At 51.5% G+C, this 21,618-nt stretch overlaps 1 protein-coding gene across 1 annotated transcript in view; it reads left to right on the top strand.

Annotated features, from left to right (window-relative positions):
- The first annotated feature begins 316 nt into the window (after positions 1 to 316).
- LOC131742173 (sodium/glucose cotransporter 1-like) overlaps positions 317 to 21,618 on the top strand; it is a 90,635-nt gene continuing 69,333 nt past the window's right edge. Inside the window, 3 exon segments of the mRNA XM_067014669.1 lie at positions 317 to 356; positions 651 to 939; positions 11,649 to 11,749. Of these exon segments, the coding sequence (XP_066870770.1) occupies positions 317 to 356; positions 651 to 939; positions 11,649 to 11,749 (430 nt within the window).

Genomic DNA, 21,618 nt, shown 5'->3' with positions numbered 1-21,618 from the left:
CAAAACAATCTTAAGAAAGAAAAACAGAACTGGAAGAATCAGGCTCCCTGACTTCAGACTATACTACAAGATTATTAATAGCTCTCCTTCCACTCCCAGAAATGTCCCAGTGTGGACGATAAATTTTGGTCCTCTGAGCACAGGGAAACTGTCTGCTGAATGACTGAATGACTCTCCTTATAATAAGTTAAAATGTGGGGCTTAAGGCGAGCACCAGGCTTTGTGGTCAGCTGACTGTGCAGCACCATCAAGTCCCCTGACAGAGGCACAGGATGGAGGCAGCAGCCTCACCAAGGGCCACCCCCAGGGGGTCACCATGGGGCTCCTGGGCTCTGTGGGCCTTGACTGGAGCCTTGGTGTGAGCTCACACCATACCAGCCCATGAGAGGCCTGAGTGTGACCCTGACACCATTTCCCACCCAGTGATAGATCCGCATGTGTGGAAGCCTGCAAGGGACGGATCCTCTGGGCAGCCCTTGTCCCCAGGGAAACTGGGGGGAATCAGGGAGAATGTCTCGGGCAACCAGGACGGGGGCCAGGGGAGGCGCTGGGTCATCAGACACCCTGTGTCCACTCCAGGGCACTGCCATGCATCTGTTTCCACACAGGTCGGGGTGACACTCTCTTCCTGTGGCCACTCAACCCCCCAGGTCCCTTCTGCTCCTCACACCCGGCCTGGGGACATCTCACGTCAGGGCTGGCGTCCAATGAGCGTTCTCTGTGCCCGGGCTGTGCTGGGCACCAGAGTCTGGATCCCCCTCCAGTCCTCACCAGCATGGGCAATCCCTGCCCGCCCAGGGCCCGGCCTCCTGGGGACATGCTGGGGCCTCCAGATTGTGCCGGGAGGAGGGAGGAAGCCTCGGCCGGACCCCGAACAGGCTCCCTAAGGAAGATGGAAGGGCTGCTGTGGGCCGGCCGAGAGCGGCTCTCCGAGGGAAGGTGGGACCCCAGAGCAGCCCAGTGAGCCCACCCGCAGGGTCTCTGGTCACACCGGGCCTCCAGCTCAGCGCTAGTGTGGACCAAGGTCCTGCGTGGATGAAGCCCGCTGAGGTCACTGCCCGGGGCAAAGCCACCGCTCAGCAGCCCTTTCCTGAGCACCTACCATGTGTGGGGACCTCGGCGGTGGCAACGCAGCTCTGCTGGGGCTCTTGTGGGCACAGGGAAGCAGCCTATAGAGAGGGACTGGTGTCGCGCAGGACGGGCTCGTGCCCTGGGGAAACCAACCAGGGTGAGGCCTGGGGGTGCCCGACTGGGCCTCACAGGGGGCCACGGCCGAGCCTGGAGGCGGCCAGGGGGCAGGACAGCCCTGACTCTGGGTTGGCGGCTTGGGGCCTATGTCCCCGCCATGCAGCCGGGCTGGTGATAGTGGAAACTCGCTCCCTGGGGTCCAGGAGGGACGGTCAGATGGAAAATGGACGTTTGCTGGTCTCTGAGGTTGACTGTTGCTGCCATTAGCATCAGGCTGTTCAGGCCCAGCCGGCCTCAGGCCAGCACCCCTGGGCTCCCCATGGGCCCCACCCTCACCCCCGCACAGCTGGCCTGGTGAAACCAAGAGGCCCTGACGCCCAAAATAGCAGGGAAACGCCGACCGGCCCAGCCTGGGGAAGCAGGTGCCTCCCTCTCCCCAGGCTGGGGGGAGGAGTGGCTCCAGTTCCAGAAGCTTCCACCAGCTCTCTTGGAGAAGGGACCTGCGTCGCAGCACCCAGGCCACCCAAGCCCCTGCGCCCAGGCCTGAGCCGGGCAGAGATCACGTCAATCAACCATCAGCAGGGGCATCTTCTGTTCCAGAATCTTGTGTTTGTGCGGATCGTATTCCCTCCTCAGGGCCCCCAGGGACCTCTCTAAACGCCAGGTGCGACTGACGCAGGGCACAGCCAGACACTCAGGACTCAGAGGAGCCCAGGGGGCAGGGCTGGCCAGGGCTGGACATGGGACACTGCAGTCACACCTTCCCTGCTGTCCCCACACCTGGGACTCTTCTGGGGGAGGGGCTGGGCCAAGAACGGGGAAGAGGGGAGAAATGGGGACCCTCACAATCACTGCATTGGGAGCCCTGGGTCTGGGGTAATAATGAGGAGCCCAGAGCACAGATGTCCCCCAAGAGGCCTCATGGGGTCCTTCCCCAATGGACAGGACCTCAGATTGGTCAGTCACTCATCCATCTGTCTGTCCATCTATCTGTCCATCTGTCTGTCCACCCATCCATCCACCCATCCATCCATCTACCCATCATTCATCAATCCATCCATCCAAAAAGCCTCCCTCGGGCCTCCTGGGGACCTGGCCTGTGTGGGGCTCTCAGCTACTCATGTCCCAGGCAAGGCAGGACTGGCCCAATCAAGGCCAAAGTCGGATCTGGAATGTGCCTGCTTCACCATGGAAGGAGGGACCTTTGGACACTGGGTGCCCTGTTCCCTGCCCAGTCTGCCCTGTGCTTGGTCAATATGCTGAGGTCAAAGAGAGGGCAAGCGTGGTGAGGCCAGCTGCCCCCTGCCCTGTGGGTGACCTGACTCCCCACCCCACCCCCACCCACAGTTACAGGCCTCCCCGATCCACCCTCCAGGCTGACCTCCCATTCTCTCCTTCCCTCCCCCGTCCTTCTCCAATCAGAGAGTTTCCCAGGACATTCCAGGGCTCCAAGGTCCTGATGGGAGTGGAGATGGGGGACAAGCACCCAGCCACAGTTTCCTGAGTTCACCCCCAAAGACAGCGAACCACTTCCACAGGGTTGACTCCACCAGCTCGTTCTCAGGGGACACTGCCAGTAGGTCCCCCAGCCCAGGGAAGCCGGGAGCCAGGCCCACAGGCCACAGCCATAACATCGCATCCCCTGACACAAGAGACGTGCAGTACCCGGGGGGCGAATGCCCCCACCCGAGAGCCTGGGGGAGTATGGCCCTCACCCCAGCAGTGATCAGTCAGCTCGCCAACCAGTGTTCACTCCCATCGGCCTCGCCGCCCCTGTGGGCCCGGGTCGGTCCTGGAGGTGAAGCTAAGACAGGGAAACTCGCCCCTGCCCAGCCCAGAGCCCGTGGTGCCGAGAGATCCTCCCCCACCAGTAACCATCAGCGGGGAAGACGAGGACGGCGGATCCTGGGGTCCTGGGGGTCAGTTAAGGGGAGCAGCAGCAACTTCAGCCACCTGAGAACAGGGCCTGGGAGCCGGACCCCCGGGCTGAGGGGCAGAGAGAGGAGAGGCTCCCGGGAGCTCAGCACGAGCAAAGGCGCAACGCGCGGCTGCAGCAGCCCTCAGCTGGTGCATGCAGGCCCCCAGTGAAGCGCCCTGACCCCCCACCTCAGACACTCCAGACTCCTGTCTCCCGCGCCGCCTGGCCCACCAGCCCGCTTACTGCCCAGCAATCCCTTGCACTCGGTGCCACGTGGTGGGGCCCTGCCCTGGGGAGGAAGAGGAATCAGATGCAGACTGGACACCGGGCAGAGAGGGACAAGCAGAGGGTGCACGGAGCAGGCCCAGGGAGGGACCGGGGGGTGCCGGGGGTTCTCCAGGGGGACGGTTCTCTGTGCCGCACACAGTGAGGCCGGCTGGTGGGCCAGAGTGTCCCGAGCCCCGGAGCCCAGCAGAGGGACAGGGACGAGGCTCAGAAGAGGTGAGGCCGGGGGCAGAGGCCCTGAAGTCCTCAGTCGTTACCAGATCTGAGATTCCAAAAGGCAGCTGCGCCCTGAGGCTACTGAGTGGCCTACTGTCCTGAACCATTTACGAAACACGCGACACGAGTTACCCAGCTGAGCCACTTCCGGATTCCGTGGGGCTCACAGCCAGCATCATCGTCCCATCTCACAGGTAGGAAAACTGAGGCCCGAATGATTAACATCCCAGAGAGCGAGACAGAGCCAGCCTCCGGTGTTCCCCCTCCTAACCTGGGGCCTCCCCTCTGAGGGACAGGAAACAGGCCACCCAGGGGCACCCGGATGGAAAGCGGCCCTCTGCAAGGCCCCAGAAGCCTCCTGTGGGCAACTTCCCCCCATCACCCCCCAGCCCCGACCCGAGTCAGGGGAACAGAAAGGAGGTCCGAGAGTGGACCCAGTGGCTACCTACACCCCATGGCTGGAAGGAGGGAGGGCTGGTGGCAAAGGGCCTGGGGGAGCCCAGACCCCAGGGTGGACAGGGAGGGTCCCCCTCACCCACAGCCCTTCTCAGCCCTTGGCCTTGGGCCATTTGCTTCCTTCTGTGGGCTGTTTTCCTCATCCTCACCTGTACAGGGAGTGATAACGAGTCTCTCCCACAAAGGGTGGGCTTGGGGATTAAAGGAGACGATGCCTGTGAGATGCCTGGACCATGGTGACCCTCACCCACCCCAGCCACTGCTGTCACCTCCTGGGCTCTTGCCTGGGGCCTGCCTCTGACATGCTGTGTGACCTTGGGCAAGATGATTCCCCTCTCTGGGCCCTAGCCTTCCCCTCTGCTCAGGGAGTGCTGAGTGAGGGGCCCTGCGGGCCAGAAACTATAGGAAAACTGTCAGATTCCTGGATGAAGGAGCTGAGCAGGGAGGCCCTGGGCCTGGCGGGGCAGTGAGGCCTGAGTTGGGAGAAGGGTGGGGGCCAGTCCAGGACAAGGAGAGGGTGGAGCGGGGCCCCTGTCTGCAGCTGGCCACCCCTGGGAATCCCCAGGCTAAAGTTAACCCTGCGTTGGCCGAAACCAGAACTCAGGGTGACAAAAGGGAGAAGTAAGGGGAAGAGAAACTGAGCCCACGGTCAGCGGGGCGTGGGACGGGTGACAAACAGGGCCAGGTGTGGCCCAGGACGACGGGACAGAGCAGTTTCAGGGCCGTAGTCGGATGTTTGTGCAGCTCGCAGGTGGGGGTAGCAGAGCCCTCCCCTTCCCCCACCCCCTCCCAGCCCTCTCCCAGCCCCGCCTGGGCCTGATGCCACCCCCTGGCTGCCTCCCCACAACCTCCCCCAGCTCCATCCTGGGTCCTGGAATCCTGGAGGGCCCGACCCCAAGGGATCTCAGAACCACTCAGGGGTGGCCCCCACTGTCAGCAGGGCCCCGGAAAGGGAATGACCCGGGGCACAGAGCGAGTCAGCATGGGAAGGGAGGGGTTCCGGTCCCAGAGTCCCAGCCCTGGGCCCTTCTGGCAGCAGAATGAGTGGATGGGTGGGCAAGGGGGTGAGCACAGGCCTCCGGCTGCCCAAGACCCTGTGATTCTGAGGGGCCCCAGGGAGACACATCCCATCTTTTCGGGAGGAAATGTGTCCCCGTGTCCGTGGGCTGGGGACGCACTCCCCTTTGACGCAGCAGCCCTGCTCGTGGGAGTTCATCACCGGCCCAGGGCGCAGAGGTGCCGAGGTACCCTGCCCTGCATCTCTAACAGAGATACATTCAGACAGCCTACATCCACAGCTCCAAACGGCCTTGGAGACGTGCCATGGACGGATTCCACCGTGGGGGCCGGGGGACAAGGGCAGGTGACAAGAGGAGGTCTCGTCTGAGCCCATCTTTGTGAAAAGGACATGACTGTTATAGGGAAAAGTCTGGAAGGATACACACCAACACACTGAATCCTCCCTGGTAGCAAGATCAGATGTTTATTTTCTTCTTTATGCTTCTTTGTACTTTCTCATTTCTCAAAGAACATGGATTACTTTTATCATCAGAAAACAAAACAGTAAACTGATTCAAAATCAACGACCCTCTAAAAATGGTGTGTTAGGGGCTTCCCTGGTGGCGCAGTGGTTGAGAGTCCGCCTGCTGATGCAGGGGACACGGGTTCGTGCCCTGGTCTGGGAGGATCCTACATGCCGCGGAGCGGCTGGGCCCGTGAGCCATGGCCGCTGGACCTGCGCATCCGGAGCCTGTGCTCCGCAAAGGGAGAGCCACAGCAGTGAGAGGCCCGCGTACCGCAAAAAAAAAATTAAAAAAAATAAAAATGGTGTGTTAGAAGATTTGAACGGCATTGTGAAAATAATATTATCCCCAAGAGGTCACAAGACAAGACCTGGCACGTGTGAGCGTGTCTCTGTATCTACATCCACATCCATGTCTATATCTCTTACCTGGGGCTACCTGTGGCAGTGGACCTACAGGTAATGTTGGTTTTCATTCGGCACATTTGACTTTTCTGATTTATTGGGTAATTATGAAAAACAAGATTTTTTTTCACTTAAGTAAGGATATTTATTCCAACTCACTTAACATTCAACAAATATTTATTGCTTGACTGCTACATCCGTGACAGGCTGGGTGCAGGGTTGGGGACTACACTGATGAAAAGACAGAGAATCATCCCTCTTGGGCAGTGGTCCAATGGGGGACATGTATATGGAAAGAGGTCATTACAATGCTGAGAAGGATTCTTACCTCTAGGTCTTAGGTCATGTCCAAATCCACGAAATTCTGTCACAGCACCAGCTCCACGCCCAGTCAGGAAGGTTACTGAGCCCCTAAAAACAGAGAAGGTATTCCAGGGGTGTTGAATACCTAGCAGCAGGCATTGAGCAAAGAGGATCAGAGAAAAGCACCCCCTTTTAAATACAGTTAAAAACAGAAGCGTGAGCGATTGCAAACAAAAAGTTTAAGTAATTTCTGCAAAGAGTAATAAAAACCTTCCCACCAATAAAGCAAATTGGCATGGGACACAGTCCAGGATCGTCAGAACTTATGAAGGAAAGAGGCACTGTCTGAAGCAGGTCAGAATAGACTTCAAGAGTTTTTACCCAGTTCTTTGGACAGGAAGAATTATGTGGTAGATCAGAGCACAGTGCACGTAGGTGAGAAGACCTAGGGTGACAAACTTCTCTGCCATGTAGGCGACAATTTATCTTGGCAGCTAATCTCTCTCCCTGTGTTCTGATCTGGCCAATATTGATAATATTAGTGACCACCTCACATTTCCATCTTGAGGAATGCAGGAGGGGATGTACCTAGATCCTTTCGCAGAATACCGGGTTCAGTGAATGGAAGAAACAGGTTAGAAATGATTGTTGGAAACTCCCTCTCCGTCATGTAGAGTTTGTTAATCCTAATTACATTTATAGGTTCCATAGGAGCTTGTAGGTATGTCATTTCTTTTCTTATACTCCTATACTCTCTATTCAAACTCTCCACTTAAGGTCATTGCCAGGTAGCAGTCCTGTAAGTGATATGAAGACACCTCAGTTGTTCACTCCTCACTTTTTCCCCAGAAAAATACAAGTGTTTAACCCCCACTCAGTGAGTCTGGTGCTGTGGCCCAGAGCCCCAAACGGCAGGGACTCAACAGCCATCTCTCTAGCCTGCCTGCCTCCTGCCCCAGCGCCTGCTCCAGAATCCTCATGGACGAAGGAAGAGGTGCAGCCCCCTTCCTGGGTCTGCAGACTCTGCATCTCGCCCCCAGCCCAGTGCCTGGCAACTTCAAGGCTCTCAATAAACAGTTTGAATGAGGGAGGGAAGGAAGATAGGGACGGGTGAATAGATGGAGGAGTGAGTGGGCTGGTGGGTGAATGGGCAGGTGGGTAGTTGGGTGGGTGAGTGGATGGATGGACAGTTGGGTGGATGGGTGGATGGATGGGGAAATAGCTGGATGATTGATGGATGTGTGGGTGGATGGGTCAGTGGCTGGCTGGCTGGCTGGATGATTGATGGATGGGTAGATGAGTGGGTGGATTGGTGAGTTCATGGGTAGGTTAGTAATTGGATGGGTGAATGGATTAATGGATATTTGTGTGGGTGGGTAGATCCTGATTATGAGAAACACAGAACCTTAGTGCCTGGCAACTCTGTGGAAAGGGGTTGAACATGACACCCAGGTTCCAATCCCAGCTCTGATCCTGACTTGGTGTGACCTTGGGTCATTTCCTTAGTGCCTCTAAGCCTTGTCCCCTTGCAGGCAAAGATGATGTCAGCCCCTGCCCTGCCCACCTCACAAACTGCTGGGAAGAGCACTGAAAGGACACATATGCGTGAAGATGTTTTAGAAACCCGAGAGGCTTCTCAGGTGCACTCTTAGCCTTGGAAGGACCTTGCAGGGCATTGAGCTGACTCACCCCTGGCTTTGGAGCACAGCTGTGGGAAGAGCCTGAGCTTGGAGCCCAGACAGACCTGGGTTCCAATCCTGGCTCCTCCACTTTCCAAGTGTGTGACCTTGGGCAGTGACTGTCCTTCCCATATCCTCCTCTGCGATGTGGAGGTGATGACAGCAGCAGCTACCCCTCGGGGCTGTGAGAGAATTCGGGGGGATCATTCAGGAAAGCACTCATCACAGTACCCAGTAAGGGTGCAATGATGGATCTGAGGTCTACCATCTGGGGTCACAAAGAAGAGGCCCAATCCTGCCCTCTCTGTAGCAGTGCTCCCTGGAGGCCTGGAGGTGTTCCAGGACATCTAACTCAGGGGTTCAGAAACCCTGAAGTGTGTCTGTAAAAATGCTCACTGTGGGGAGAGGTCCAGGGCTTTGTGCAGAAAAGAGGCCATGGCCCGTGGAGGACTAACCACACTGATCTAATCCAAGACCCTCATTAAGGAAAAACAGACTCTAAGCCCACACAAGAGCGCTCAGTGGGTCAGAGGAAAGCCAAGTACACAGGTATTCAGTCCAGCGTGATACCCTCCTTACCCAGGGGCAGGGGCCTGTCTTGGAACACAGGGCCTGAGATAGGATTACCGCCACCTGGTAGCAGCGTGTACCAGGCAGAAGCCCCCAGGATGGGAGGATGGCAGGAGGACCGCAGGGGTCCCATTTGGATTGCACAGTAGGATTGTGAGGAATTTCAACTTTCTTTTTAAATTTGTCTCTCAAGTTTGTTATAAGAGGACTTTAACAATAAATTAAAGTTGAGGGAGAAAGAGGTAGTGGCTGGTGGCAAAACCTCTCACCCACTCCCCCAGGGGACCTACAGTTCATGATCTTGTGCTGATGAAAATCAACCCAGCGAGAGGCCCAAACAGAGGGAAATAGAGTTTATCAAACACAAGTGTGACCTGCAGCGGATAATCCAGGGAGGGAATTGCTGAGCCTGGGACAGATCTGTGTCCTGTCTCAGGGCCATCCTGGCAGAGAGGTGCAGGTGCCTCTGGGGCCCCCAAACTCCAGGCCCAGCTGGAGGTAACAGGATGTAGATGAGCTGCAAAGACACAGGCGTCAGCTCAGCATAAGGGAGAATCACCTTGTTTGTTTTCTGAGTTCCTCTTAAAATAGAGTTTACTGGTCTTGATCTTTGGTTTTAAAATAATAACTGCTCACTGTAAACAATGTGAAGACTACAGAAAAACAAACAGGAGGAAAAAAATGCACCCCATGTATTTCCCCCAGAAGAGCCGCCACTAATATTTTGATGGATTTCCTTCTATTTTAATCTTATTTTAATTGTAACTGTAAAAACCACAACATAAATAAATAAAATATATCTGTAAAGTTTAAAAAGTAAAAACAATAGTGGTGATAGTTGCACAACATAGTGAATGTACATTTCAAAATGGTGGATTCTCTGTGATGTGAATTTCCCATTAATTAACTTCACAGGCTCAGAATGTGGCCACAACCTCAGGAACCCTTATTTCATCATCTCTTTACTTTTCCTTATAGTTTTAGGCCCTCTGTGTTTGCCCTTAAACCAACCATTTTCAACTTCACCTGTTTTTGAACTTCACATAGATTAAGTTAGACTGGGTGTCAGGGAACTCTGCTCAGTATTCTGTAACAACCTGAATGGGAAAAGAATTTGAAAAAGAATAGATACCTGTATATGTATAACTGAATCACTTTTCTGTACACCTGAAACTATCACAACATTGTTAATCAATTATACTCCAATGTAAAATAAAATTTTCTTTAAAAGTTAGACTGTGTGCATCTTCTTTCTCTCAACACTGCGTCTGATACCACCCACACTGCCCAGCGCTGCTTTCACTGCGGACGTGGAGGGGCCCCCACCCAGCTGTGCACCCGGCTGGCCACCTCTGGGCAGATCTGCCCCCAGAGCAGGGCCACCAACACAGAGGCCAGAGGGAGGGTTTCTCCAGGGCCTGTCATTGTCCAATGCATTGTTTCTACTTGTTTTGTTTTCAAAAATGGAGACAGCTTAATTTTTTCCTGATTATAAGAAGATATACAGAGATTCTTTACAAATAAAACGGGGAAAAAGGTATAGAGATGGGAAGTTTCCAGCACAGCCTGAAGATCACATTGGTTGTACCAGGTGTGTGTCCTTCCAGACTGGACCTCACATTCCACACAGACAACAGATCAATGATAGATGATAGATAGATGATGGATAGATGATAGATACATAGATGAAAGATGATAGATAGATTGATAGATAGATACACAGATGACAGAGAGAGGAGAGGAGATGGATGGGTAGATATTTTCTTTTCGTCACTGAACAGTACACCCACGCATGTGTGGTAACCTGGGCGTGCATCACACTTGTGCATCACGCTTGTGAACCTGCGGCTCTCATGACACTCAGTGGGTCCCTCCGGGCACTACTGTCCCGCACAGGATGCAGCCAATGTCCCAGCCTCCGTCCCTGGGCAGGGATCCCACCACTGACTTCGGGTTGACCCTCCCTGCAGGGATCAAAGGTCATGCCCGTCTAAGGCTTTGAGAACTCGTTCCAGGCCGACTTCCAGAAAGGCAGCACACATTGCCCCCCACCCCTCAGAGCCCGGGAGGACCCCTGGATCCTAGGGAAGGGATGGCACAGGCGTGGACAGAGAGGGGCCCGAGGACACTGCCCCCCCATCTGTCCCACTGGACCCCTGCTCTGCTCTGAGGCGGGGTGCAGACAGGGCCCCGGGACCTCTTCCCAGCTCTTCAGAGCACCTGCCACAAGCTGGCCTGAACCAGCCGGAAGCCCCCTTCTCAGGGAGTCTTCGGACCCCTCCCCTCCAACCACAGTTGCCCTGAGTGTCTCCCTGGCAACACGGAGCCCCCGGTGAGAAGAGAAGGTGCAGGGCTGTGAGCTCAGCCCCCCGCTGCTCTGGGGTTTGGGGGCGGAGTGTGTGAATGCTGGGAGTGGGGTCTGTGGGCTGGGGTCTGTGGAGTCTGCACAGGTGGAGCTGTGGGAAGGCCCTGTCGGTGGTCTCCACAGTCAGAGCCAAAGGGGTCTGGCCCCTCTGCACCAGATAACGTCTGGTCCCTCAGCTTCTGAGGGCAGAGACCCCCAGTTTGCCCTTGATGGGGCAGGGTTGGAGGGGAGGTCCCCAGCCCCAGCGTCTTCAACAGCAGGGTCTGATTCCCCATCTCCCCGGCCCTGATCTCAAGAGTCTGGGGTGTCGGGCCCATTAGGGGTCCCGGATGCCCAGCCTGGCTGCCCCAGGAGCCAGAGGGGGGCAGGGGTTACTGGGGAACCTGGAAGGGGTCTTTAAAGATTGGGCCCCACCCACTCAGCTTTCACAGGAGAAACCGGGCCCACAGGGGGCAAAGGACTTGCCCGGGTCACACTGTGAGCCCAGCTGCTGGACTCAAGGCCCAGCGCTCTCCCCCGCCACACCCATGATGTTCACACTCCCTTGGCCCTGAGGGGCCCCCTCTGCTCAGCCAGGCTCCAGCCCCGCAACCTGCACCCCAAGACTCAGCATTGGCCATTGTGAGCTGAGGAGCCCTCAGGTTCTGCAGTCAAGGCCACAGCACCAGCACTCTCCCGGCCAGGCCTCCCAGCCAGGCTCCTCTTTGATCATTGGGCCCCAGCCTGGCTTGGCTCCTGCAGGCCTATAGTGCCTGTCTTCTTCCTCTGGGCCTTTGGGGTCTCACCCGCACCCACAGCCACCATCCAGGCTCAGAGGCAGCCCCTGTGTGACATCCCCGTAGGTGAGTCTCGGTCCCACGCTGAGCAGACAGCACGTGAGGGGGCCGCAGGCATGGTGTCCAGTGCTTATGTATCATGAATGGGCAGGTACTCAGTGTCAGAGAAGAGAGGTCTTCCAGGCCTCAGGGAACAGACTGAGCCCCCAGACCAAGGTCCCTTCTGATGGGCCAGGCCCCAGCCTGGCTCTCCCCAAGCCTGGGGGCCTCAGTCCATGGCTGGGGCCTGGAGCTAGGCCTGTGGGGAGCTGACCTGGGGGCAGGACGGCCGAGTTTGGGAGCCCAGCCAAGCCGTCACCATGCATCGCTTGGGGGTGTCACCCACACAGGGATGTTACCATCGTCACCTGACTGTGCTCATGGGCAACATGGAGGTGTCCGGGCTGCATTCCTGGTCACATACTCATGTCCCCATACCGTGCCACCCCCACATAGGCATACACACACATGCACACACGCCTACACAGGTGTGCACACACATATGCACACGCTCACACAGGTGCACACACATACACGCGCACACACACATGCACACACGCTCACACAGGTGTGTACACAGAGGCTTCGGCCAACAGTGCCCTCTATTGGCCACTGTTGTCATTTCTCTGAAAGGTCACAATCACACCTGTAAAGACCCAGGATGGTTCATTAGAAATCCCGGATGCACAAGTCTGGGAAGATCGTTCTCTCCTTTCACGGGGTGGGGGATGTTACCTGGACAAGGTCACACAGCAGGTAAGCGGTGGAGCCCTGGCCCCCGACCCAGATTCCAGCTCATTCCAGCTCCCAAGGCCCTGCCAGAGCCCAGAGGCTGGACCCTCTGGGGCAGCAGAGCTGGGGGTCTTGTACTCCCTCCCCCTCACATGCACAGGTGCACGGACCCCCAGGAGGGAAGAGGCACCATGGGGAGAGGAATCTCCAGACCAGAGAGTCCCCAAGACGGGCCTACTCGGTGCTGATGGGATGGGGTGTCAGAAGGGGAGGGGGCTGGACTTCACAGAAACCCCAAAATGCCAAGAACACTGACACAGACATGCCACACGCATCACACAGAAACAAGAAATGCTAACCTGTGGTCCACTAGCTCAGATCTTCTCCCAAGAGAAGGAAAACTGGTCATGCTGGGTCCCCTTGTCCCCCAGGCCCATTGACCCTCATTCCCCAGAAGAAACAAGCACCATCCACTCCACCCGTAACCCCTGATCAGCTCCAAAGCCCAGCGCTGCCTTGGGCCCTGCAGACACAACAGGGGCCTGAGAGACTAAGTCCTGTAGCAAAGTCCCAGCGGGTGAGGCAGGCCAAACAAACACATTGTATTTACTATAATATGAGGTGTGACAAGCTCTTTAGGAAAGGAGAGGGTTGGGGTGACAGCGGTTGGTTTAGGGGGATGGTCAGGAGAGGCCATCGCTGAATGAAGGAGGGGACCCCTGGGAGGTTCCTGGGGAGGAGTGGTCCTGGCAGAAGCGACAGCAAGTGCAAAGGCCCTGGGGTCAGATGTGTCTGTTGCAGGAACAGCAAGGAGGTCAGTGTGGCCTGATCCAAGGAAGGGGACAGGGGAGGGGGAAGGGCCCTCAGGTGCTTGCAGAGCAGGCTGAGCACCTTAATGTTTGTCCACGTTTTCAAAGGTACCTGGACAATATCATGCCGCCATACCTGCTCCTTCTAACTTCCTGCACATACATCTCTGGGACTGGGATCCAAACAGTCAAGCAGGGGGAGCCAGATGGCTCAAAGTGTGGACACGGCAGGTGCCGGCCGGTCTGCACGGATGGACATTGGGCAGTTCCAGTCCTCCCCTCACAGACACGGCCCAGGGAGCCCTGTGCATCGCTGGTGCGCGGTCAGCACTTCTGGAGGGCACACGCCCACCTGGAGCTGCGGGGACACGGCGTCTGCGACCTGTGGCAGCCAGACTCACAGCCCCGGGGAAAGCCAAGCCCCGTCCTGCATCTGCACCCCTGCTTGGATTGTGGCCCCTGGACGTTGTCCCCAGCGGTGCACCTTCCCCACGGGGTTGAGAATCTCGGCGAGGTCCAAAGGAGTCACTCGCTGGTCCCTGAGCCCCGCCATCTGGGGCCCCTTCCTCTGGGTGGCCGCTGTGGGTCCCCCTGTGCTACCAACGAGGGGACAGCGACCCCTGGCGGCCGAAGAGGGGCGGCAGGAGGGCCCAGGTTAGAGGAGGCGGGGCGGGGCGACACCCGCAGGGCACAGGGAGCCCCTCCCAGTCCCTACTCTCTGGGCTGAAGCTGGGACGGGTGTGCCCATGAGGGGACCCCCACCCAGGTCGCCTCTTCAGGCAGAGGGGGAGAATTCTGCGTGGGCGACACAGGAAACCAAGTCCTTCTGGGCATGACCCTGAAACTGCCCAGGTGGCCAGGACGAAGGAGAGCGCTCCTCTCTATCAAGAGGATCTGAGCGTCTCTTAATTAGAATCGGCTCTTTGGCTTCGGCTCCCTAAAAAAGGTACAGAAATTCTGCACCTTGAACCAGTTCTGGGGGGAAATTGCCAATCAATTTGGGGGAAACTGGCATCTTTACCACATTGAATCTTCAATCGATGAATATCCTCTCTCTCTCTCTCTCTCTCTCTCTCCCCCATTAACAGGTTTTAATAATTCTCAATTAAGTTGTATGTAGAATTTTCCCCATAAACAAATGACTTGGGCATCTCTTTAGATTCATCCCTAGTAAACTTATGTAAAGTTTTTTGAGATTTTATTGAAGTGTAGTTGATTTAGAACATTGTGTTAATTTCTTCTGTACAGCAAAGTGACTCAGTATATACATATACTTTTTCTTATTCTTTTCCATTATGGTTTGTCACAGGATATTGAATATAGTTCTCTGTGCTGTACAGTAGGACCTTGTTGTTTATCCATACTATATATACTAGTTTGCCTCTGCTAATCCCAAACTCCCATTTCCTCCCTCCCCTACTCACCCTCCCCCTTGGCAACCACAAGTCTGTTCTCTATAAACTGATATTTTTAATGCAATTGTAAAATGTATCCTTCTTAAATGTTATTCTCTATTCATTTGCTGTTATATAGAGATACAGTAAGTTTCTATATTTGAAATTGGACTTGCTAAATTTGCTACAATTTTTTATAGATTCTGTTAATTTATCTACATTCTGTCGGACTTGCTACATACTTAAACTTATCATCTGTGAAGAATGACAGTTTTGCTGCTATCTTCCCAATTCTTATACATTTCATTTCTTTCCCAGTCATTTCAAAAGCCAGTTCAGGAGGGGGGAGAGTTCCACTTCTGGAACAGCAACACGAAGAGTTCCACAGACTCACACCCCAGCCAAAGGGGTGAAAATTATTTTTTAAATTTCTGTATTTATAATAACATTTAAATGTATTTATTTATGTTTATAATTATATATTTATAATATACAATATATCTATGTTTAGATATTTATATTTATAATAAATATTTATAAATATAAATTTATTTATATTTATAAATATTTATTATAATGTTTGTTATAATTATGTATTTATGATAATATATAAATATATGTTTATAATTGTGTATTTATAATATATGCATAAATTTGTTTTGTATATTAATTTTAAATTTATGTATTTTAATACATAAATTAAAATTTTTATTTATGTATTTTAAATAATACATAATTTTTAATTTATGTATATATTTTATGAAATAATATAGTCTTAAAATAATTTTATTTATTTATTCATTTATTTAATTTTTGGCTGCATTGGGTCTTCGCTGCTACACGTGGGTTTTCTCTGGTTGCTGAGAGTAGGGGCTACTCTGTTGCGGTGCGTGGGCTTCTCATTGCGGTGGCTTCTCTTGCTGCGGAGCAGAGGCTCTAGGCGCGCGGGCTTCAGTTGTTGTGGCTCGCAGGCTCCAGAGCACAGGCTCAGTAGTGACGCACGGGCTTAGCTGCTCTGCGGCATGTGGGATCTTCCCGGACCAGGGCTCGAACCCGTGTCCCCTGAATTGGCAGGCAGATTCTTAACCACTGCGCTAGCAAGGAAGCCCACATAGTCTTTACATATAAATATTTAAAGTCTTTAAATATTATTAAAGTCTCTCTATATATATTTAAAGTCTCTGGAAACAGACCTAAGGGCATACAAAAAATGTAATATTTATTCCAGAAAGTCTACTAAAACTTGGCAGGAGCAGTGAGAGTCTGTAACATTTCACCTATGACCTGTTTCCTCCCCCCCTCCCAGCCCAACACGACGGCACCTCCACTCCAAGTAGGTGCAGAAAGAACACGGGGCACCCTCCCCACCCAGCTCCAGGTCTAGGTGATATCTTCCTGACATTTTCCCCAGGATAAATGGTTGCCTGTGGGCACGATGCAGGCTGATTGCTCTGCCCCTCGGCTAATAAGCTCCAAACGTGCTTCCTTGTAAAGGAGGATCATACTCACCTGGTCACACATCACAAATAAAAGACCTGCCAGCTACCCCAAAACACAAGGCTGAGACCTTTCAACGCTAGAGGGCGCCAGAGACCGCCCAATCCCATCCAGGCTGTAGGGGCTGCCGCTTCAAAACTTGTAAAAACGAATGTAGATTAGGTTTGAATTTCAGAAAAACAACTAATAATAGTTTCAGTATAAGTATGTGCCCCGCAATATTTGGAACATACCTATACTAAAAAATTATTCATTGTCCTGGCATCCTGTATATCTTACCTGGCAGCCCTATTCATGAGCGATGAAAAAAGAACGGCAGTGACTTTGCGTCTTTTTTTCTTTGGTCCTTATTGTGTGTGTATTTGTATTTATCATTCTCAGTACTACTTTATGTAGGAGTTGTTGGGGATTAGCAGAATATTTAGTGGAACTGTGACTGAGTTTCAGGAGGAATTAACACAGTTGGCTGTGGATACGACTCCTGGGAGCAGGTGTCCCTCATTTTGGGGAGAGGGTGAGATCCGGACGCCGAGGTTTGGCCAGCGGTTGCAATGCAGGGATCTGCCGGCAGAGGGTGCTGGAGGAACGCGCAAGGCCACAGCGGCCAGAAACCGCCGCCCTGTTTTCCCGCTTTCCTTCCCTTTTACTGAGCACAGGAGCCAGTGATTATTGTGAGGATAGCCCCGGGTCTGCTCAGCAACCCTGACCGACTGTTTAGCGTAAGTATGTCCCAGATCTCAGCACCTATGACCCCACCCACGGTAGGATAGGTGGGAGATGAGGGCAGCCCCTGAGATAGTGAAACTGTGGGTCATGATTAGTCAAATCCATTCCACCTGCCGTCACTAATCAAGGCCGTTTTAAGACTTGCATGTCCTCCAAGCACGTAGCCCAAAAGATAAAATATCTGCCCTGGTTGTTTTCTAGAAACTCAGAGTCAGCTGCATCTAGTTGGAGCTGAGCTGGCTAAGACTGGATGGGACACCCCTGACCCTCCCACTGGGCGTGCGCGAGGGTCCACTCCGTGAAAAGTCTGCCCCTAGATCGTGCTGTGAGCGTCCAGAGGCCCGGAGTTGGTTACACCTGCGCAGAAGCACAGTCCCTGCTCCTTTTTTCCAATCATTTCCCCCCACCACGCCTCAGACCGCACTGCCCTGCTGCTTGATTCTCCATACTGTAAACACCCAGACCCTTGCTTTCAGGGGGGCAGATTTGAGTGTTCTCTGGTCTCCTCATTGGCTGCCTTAAGGATAAACCCTCTCTTTGCTGCAAACCTCTGGTTGTTTAAGCGTTTTGGGCTGCTGCACTTTGGGAAAACAAAAAACAACAAAAAAACCTGGTTCCGTAACAATAGCAAAACAATTACGCTAATCCACCGCAATACCCCACAGATCTGTGACCACCAGAAGTTTCTCTTTGAATCCCTGCAATAGTGTATTTCTCTAGAAAGCTTCTATTTAGCCCAGGCCTCCATTTTCCAGATCCCTGGAGGAGGGGCAATGGGGGGAAAGTTTATTAATTCAAACAGAAATCCCCAGCTGCCATTTCTGCAGACCAGCTCCTGCTGTGTCCTCAGACCAAGTCTCCCCACTCGGGGGAGCACTGACCCTGCAGACCTGCCCTCCAGAGTGGTGGCACTTCCAAGGCCCACCTCTGGCCATGTCCTGTGGCACGTGGTTTTGCCTCTGGCAGGCTGCACATTGCTGCAAAGTCACACCCTCTTGGGAAAGGTCTGAGTCTCAGCCAGTGTGAGTCCCTTCCCTTCACTGTCCAGCCTCCCTCTGCCTAGAGGTGGCTGGTAGGACATGAGTGAGCCTCTCAGTCCTCTGTTACCCTTTTCATGAGTTATCTACTCTTTTTTTCTTTCTTTTGGCTGCGTTGGGTCTTTGTTGCTGCACGTGGACTTTCTCTAGTTGTGGCGAGTGGGGGCTTCTCATTGCGGTGGCTTCCCTTGTTGCGGAACACAGACTCTAGGTAGGTGCATGGTCTTCAGTAGTTGTGGCACGCAGGCTCAGTAGTTGTGGCTTGCGGGCTCTAGAGCTCAGGCTCAGTAGTTGTGGTGCTCGGGCTTAGTTGCTCTGCTGCAAGTGGGAGCTTCCCGGACCCGGTCTTGAACCCGTGTCCCCTGCACTGACAGGCGGATTCTTAACCACTGCACCACCAGGGAAGTCCTGAATTATCTACTCTTTATAGTAAACATTTCTGCTTCAAATAACTGGTGTGGTTTGTGTCCTGACTCGACCCTGATTGACACAACACAGCATCAAAAAGTGGCCGAGAAACAGGTCATTTCCAGACAGTTGCTGTCACTGATCTGAAGGTGAAAACCAAGATGAAGACACCTTCCAGAGAGAAGTGGGATATGGGGATGGGAGGTGGCCTGAGGTTACCAGTGCTCTTTACCCCAAAGGATTCAGAAAGTTAGAATTCAAGGTAACAGGAATTTTAGTCTACGAACTAATGTGTGACCAGGCAAAAAAAAAAATAATTAAAAAAGAAGGTAGGTTTGACTCACTAAGGGCATCTCTCCTCAAGTCTTCCTGCAGTGAGTTCTGTAAGCATCTGATGTGTGTCCACTTTTAGAGTTTCAAAAGCCAGTTTGGGAGGGGGCAGTCCCACGTCTGGAACAGCAACAGGAAGAGCTCCATAGACCCACCCCCAGCAGAAGTGGTGAAAGTTATTTTTTAATGTATATATTTATTATAATATTTAAATGTATTTATTTATACATTTAGAATTACATATTTATAATATACAAATATATTTATGTTTGTAATATAAAAATTTATTTATGTTTATAATTATATATTTACATAATGCATAACTATATGTTTATAGTTACATATTTATTATAATATATACATACATTTATTTATGTATATTATTTATACATATTTTAAATTTATATGTATAAATTTTAAGAAATAATATATTATTTATATATATTTAAAGTCTATAAATTCAGTGTCTCTGGAAATGAGTCTAAAGGCAGAGAAAAAATGAAATATTTATTCAAGAAAGTCTACTAAAACTTGGCAAGAGCAGTGAGAGTCTGTAGTATTTCACCCATTACCTGTTTCCTTCCTCCCCCCTCCCAGCCCACCATGAAGGCACCTCTACTCCATGTAGATGCAGAAAGAACACAGGGCACCCTCCCTACCCAGCTCCAGGTCAAGGCAGCATCTTCCTGAGAGGAGCAGTCTTCAGCATTTTTCATTCCCCCGCTCCCACACCCCAGCTACCTGTTGCAGTGGCTAAATTCCAGGTGAGTGTGGTTTGTGACACAGAGGCTCTGCCTTGGAGGCAGCACACTGAAAACACTGGGACACCCATCAGCCTCGCCCAACTCATTTGTAAAGTGGGGATTCCATGCTGGAAGAAGCAAGCCAAGAAGATCAAAGGTGCCCTGATGACTGCCAGATCCTAAAACAGGTTGTCATTCAGAGAGAAGACACCCAGACCTGTGGCTCACAGATTTTTTTCCAGGGAGAGAGGTGGGACAAAATAAAGTGCTCTAAGCCCTTCCATAAATGAGCTAACTTTATTTGCAACAGGCTGTGAGAAAATTCAAAACTATTGAGCTTGTGGTGAAAAACAATTAAAAGGAGACTGGTAGTGTCTTTAGATATAAGCAAAATCACAGGCCACTAATTTACCAGAGAGAATCAGGACAAGGGATAACTAAAAAGGGATTAGAACAAATCTCAAACACTGACCTCAAAAACAATCCCTGCAAAAGAGCCCAGATTTAATTGGACCAGTTTGTGAAGCAACTGATGCCCCAGGACACTGTTGAGATGATAGAGCAATCAGCTGCAATTAATGAAGCTTATCAGATGGCTATGGTCAGGAAGAGAGGTTCTGGCCAGGGCAATCAGGCCAGAAAAAGAAATAAAAGGCATCCAGATTGAAAGGGAAGATGATGTGACCTTATATAGAAAAAATCCTAAGGAATAAACAAAAACACGACTAGAGCTAATGAACACGTTCAGCAAGGTTGCAGGATCCAAGATCAATATACAAAAATCATTTGTGAGGGCACAAATGGGTACAAAGTTTCAGTTATTCAGGATGAATGAGTTCTGGTGACCTAATGCATAGAATGATGGCTGTAGTTAGTAATACTACATTGTATACTTGAAATTTGCTAAGAGAACAGATCTTAAATATTCTTATCACAAAAATGTATAAGTATGTGAGGTGATGGATAGATTAATTGGCTTGATTGTGGTAATCATTTCACAATGTATATGTATATCAAAACACCATATTGTGTACCTTAAATATATATAATTTTAATTTGTCACTTATATCTCAATAAAGCTGGGGGAAAAATTCAATTGTATTTCTATACACTAGCAATGAACTATCCAAAAATGAGACTAAAAAAATAATCCCATTTACAATAACATCAAAAGGAGTAGAATATTTAGAAATAAATTTAACAAATGTAGTGCAAGACTTGTATTCTGAAAATGACTAACACTGTGGAATGAAATTAAAGAAGATCTAAATAAATGGAGATATATCTTCTGTTCATGGATTGGAAGACTTAATACTGATAAAATGAGAATACTCTCCAAAGTGGTCTACAGATTCAACCCAATCCTTATAAGAATCCCAGCTGGCTTCTCTGTAAAATTAGCAAGCTGATCCTAAAAATAATATGGAACCTCAAAGGACCCAGAGTAGCCAAAACAATCTTGGGAAATAAAAACCAAAGTTGAAGCACTCAAAGTTCCCTGTTTTAAAACTTACTACAAAGCAACCATAATCAAGACAATGGGGTTTTGACAGAGGGATAGATGTACAAATCAATGGAACACAATAAAGAGTCCAGAAATAAACCTGTATTTCTATGGTCAGTTGATTTTTTATAAGGGAGCCAAGCCCATACAATGGGGAAAAATAGTCTTTTCAACAAATGGTGGTGGGAAAACTGTATATCCACATTCAAAAGAATAAATCAGACCCCCTACCTCACACCATATAAAAAATTAATTCAAAATATGTCAAGAGTCTAGATGTAAGAGCTAAAACTATAACTGTTTAAAAAAAAAACATACGGGAGTTCCCTGGTGGCCTAGTGGTTAGGATTCAGGGCTTTTACTGCCGTGGCCTGGGGTTTACTACCTGGTTGAGGAACTAAGATTGCACAAGCCATGCGGCACAGCCCCCCAAAAAACCCAAAACATATAAGTAAATCTTTGTGACCTTAGATTCAGCAATGGTTTCTTAGATAGGACATCAAAAGCACAAACAACAAAAGAAAAAAAATAAATGAATGGGACTTCATCAAAATTTAAAACTTTTGTGCTTCAAAGACACTGTCAAGGGGGCTTCCCTGGTGGCACAGTGGTTGGGGGTCTGTCTGCTGATGTGGGGGACACAGGTTCGTGCCCTGGTCTGGGGGGCCGCGGAGCGGCTGGGCCCATGGCCATGGCCGCTGAGCCTGCGCGTCCGG

The sequence above is a fragment of the Kogia breviceps genome, chromosome 15 (genome assembly GCF_026419965.1).
Source record: "Kogia breviceps isolate mKogBre1 chromosome 15, mKogBre1 haplotype 1, whole genome shotgun sequence".
NCBI lineage: Eukaryota > Metazoa > Chordata > Mammalia > Artiodactyla > Physeteridae > Kogia > Kogia breviceps.
This window is presented reverse-complemented; position numbering and strand designations above follow the sequence as displayed.